Source organism: Primulina huaijiensis, chromosome 9 (genome assembly GCF_012295235.1).
Source record: "Primulina huaijiensis isolate GDHJ02 chromosome 9, ASM1229523v2, whole genome shotgun sequence".
NCBI classification, from domain to species: Eukaryota; Viridiplantae; Streptophyta; class Magnoliopsida; order Lamiales; family Gesneriaceae; genus Primulina; species Primulina huaijiensis.
Window position 1 is genome coordinate 17,397,248 of NC_133314.1, and position 3,257 is coordinate 17,400,504.

Genomic DNA, 3,257 nt, shown 5'->3' on the forward strand with positions numbered 1-3,257 from the left:
AGCTTATAAATAGTGTGTTCATTTCCTCATTTTATGTACATGAAAATCTTTTCTCTTTCAAGCATTCTCTTGCATTTCATATTGTTAGCTTTTCATTTGGACTTCGTTAAATCTCGGTGATAAAGTAAAGGTACGTTTTCAGTTCGCCGTAGTAGTGTCTCGTGCTAAGTCACTACTGGTTGTTCCATTGTATCCTGGGAAACAGACGTCCAAGACAATCCTCGAAGCACATACAGGAGGGATGAATCTGTTTTAAGGAAACTGTACATGCTACAGGCCTCGGTTTGGTTTTGCATTCTTTTACACGATAGTCATACTGTAAACATCACACTTGTTTCGATTATTGCTTTATCTCTACAAATTCGTTTATACGCTATTGTACTTAGCAATTTTTCTAACAAACTTAAAACAAATTACTCATTACGTGGTTTGTTTCAGATATGGCTACTGAAACCAGCGTGCAAAGGGAAACTGGTTATGTTGTCCTTACTGTGGCTCAAGTTGTCCCTCATGTTACCCCACGTGCTGCTGCGGTTGCTGTCCCAGCCAGTCACTGTGAAAAGCCTGAAAAGTTCACTGGTGTGGACTTCAAAAGGTGGCAGTAGAAGATGTTGTTCTATTTGACGATGCTGAAACTGGCCAGATTCTTGTCTGAAGATGCTCCTAAACTCACAGAGGGTGAGGGAGATGTTGAATCTATTAGTGCGGTGGAGGCATGGAATCATTCTGATTTCTTATGTCGAAACTATGTACTAAACGGATTGGCCGATTTGCTCTACAACGTGTTTTGCGAAAAGAAAACGGCTAAAGAACTGTGGGAATCCCTTGACAGAAAGTACAAAACCGAGGATGCCGGGGCCAAGAAGTTTCTTGTTGGCCGTTTTTTGGACTTTGAAATGGTGGATTCAAAGCCGGTTATCAGCCAAGTTTAAGAACTCCAAGTGATTCTTCACGAGATTCACGGTGAGTGGATGACTTTGAGCGAATCATTCCAAGTGGTTGCTATTGTTGAGAAGCTACCACCAGCTTGGAAGGATTTCAAAAATTATTTGAAGCGCAAGCGCAAGGAGATGAATGTTGAAGAGCTCATTGTTCGACTGTGCATCGAGGAAGACAACAAGAGTTCGGAAAGACGATTGTTTTCTCCTATTACTGCTAAAGCAAATGTTGTCGAGCATGGTCAAAGCTCGAAAAAAAGAACATTTGCCTTCTCCAAAAGGTTGAACCTGAGACCCAAAGGAGGCATTTCGAAGAAAAAGTTTTCTGGGAAATGCTACAACTATGATGGTATGGGTTACAAGGCCTCTGAGTGTAAGAAGCCGAAGAGAAACCAAGAGGCGAATGTGGTAGAGAACATTTCTCAGGAGGTTTCGAACATTAATCTCTGTGCTATAATATCAGAAGTTAATCTGGTGGGTTCAAACCCAAGGGAGTGGTGGATCGACACTGGTGTCACTCGTCATGTTTGCTCCGAAAAGGAGATGTTTGCTACTCTTGATGAATCTATGAATGAGGAAAAGATATTCATGGGAAATTCCGCCACTTCTGAAATCAAGGGTCAAGGAAAAGTTGTCTTAAAGATGACATCAGAAAAGAACTGACGTTGAACAATGTGTTGTATGTACCGGACATCCGTAAGAACTTTGTGTCCTGGTCGCTTCTTAACAAGCATGGTTTCCGCATTGTCTTCGAGTCAGATAAGGTGGTTTTGTCGAAAAGTGGTATGTTTGTTGGCAAATGGTATGTTTGTAATGGTTTATTCAAACTCAATGTAATGGCTATAAAGCCTGTGATGAATAAAGTTAATACTTTTCCTTACTTGCTTGAGTCTTCTTGTTTATGGCATGGTAGACTTGGACACGTTAATTACTATACGATTCATAGACTAATTAACATGAAAAGCATTCCTGCATTGTAAATTGATAAACAACACAAATGTGAAACTTGTGTTGAGGCAAAACTAACAAGATCATCTTTTCAAGCTATTAAAAGAAATAGTGAACCACTTGATATAATTCACAGTGATATATATGATTTAAAAGGTGTACAAACTCGTGGTGAAAATGAATACTTCATTACTTTTGTTGACGATAGCACAAAATTTTGTAATGTGTATCTCCTCAAAAGTAAGGATGAAGCTATTGACAAATTTGTCCAATATAAGAGTGAAGTTGAAAACCAAATTAGCAAGAAAATTAAGGTGCTAAGAAGTGATCATGGATGTGAATATGAATCACCATTTGCTGAGTTTTGTGCTCAACACGGTATCAAATATGAAAGAACTGCACCTTATTCTCCTCAGCAAAATGGCATTGCAGAGAGAAAGAATCGTACTTTAAAAGAAATGATGAATGCGTTGTTATTAAGTTCTGGTTTACCACAGAACATGTGGAGGGAAGCTGTTCTAACAGCAAATTATCTTTTAAATAATGTGCCCCGGAAAAAGCAAGATAAAAGTCCATACAAGTTATGGAAAGGTAGAAGTCCTTCTTACCAATACTTGCGAGTGTGGGGTGTCTTGCCAAGGTAGCAGTACCCACTCCAAAGAAAGTAAAGATAGGACCAAAAACTGTTGATTGCATTTTCATTGGATATGCTCAACACAGTAGCGCATATCGTTTTCTTGTACATGAATCTCAAATACTTGATATTCCAAAAGATTATATGAGACAATTGATGAAGAACAAGAGCTTGATCAAGACATTGAACCTAGACATAGCAAGAGAGCTAGGACTGAGAAATATTTTGGTCCGGATTTCATCACTTTCATGATGGAAAGTGAACCTCAAAGCTTCAAGGAAACAATGAGTTCATCTGAGGGACCTCTATGGAAAGAGCCTATCAATTCCGAAATGGAATCCATTTTACACAACCATACGTGGGAATTAGTAAATCTTCCTCCGGGAAGCAAACCACTAGGCTGTAAATGGGTTTTCAGAAGGAAAAATGAAATCAGATGAAACCATAGATAAGTATAAAGCCAGATTGGTAATTAAAGGTTACCATCAACGTGAAGTGCTTGATTACTTTGACACATATTCTCCTGTATCAAGAATAACATCTATTCGTGTGATACTTGCGATTGCTGCCTTGCGGGATCTTGAAGTACTCCAAATGGACGTAAAGACATTTTTTCTAAATGGAGATTTTGAAGAGGAAATTTACATGGAAAAACCTGAGGGATTTTCTGCGACTGGGCAAGAAAATAAGGTTTGTAAACTGATGAAGTCTCTATATAGCTTAAAACAAGTACCAAA

General features: G+C 38.7%; 1 protein-coding gene across 1 annotated transcript; it reads left to right on the forward strand.

Moving 5' to 3' along the window:
* Nucleotides 1-440: 440 nt before the first annotated feature.
* Nucleotides 441-1,601, forward strand: LOC140983927 (uncharacterized). The gene is made up of 3 exons (XM_073451080.1): nucleotides 441-595; nucleotides 644-914; nucleotides 1,056-1,601. Exons 1-3 carry the CDS (start codon nucleotides 441-443, stop codon nucleotides 1,599-1,601), a joined length of 972 nt encoding a protein of 323 aa, XP_073307181.1.
* The last annotated feature ends 1,656 nt before the right edge of the window (nucleotides 1,602-3,257 follow it).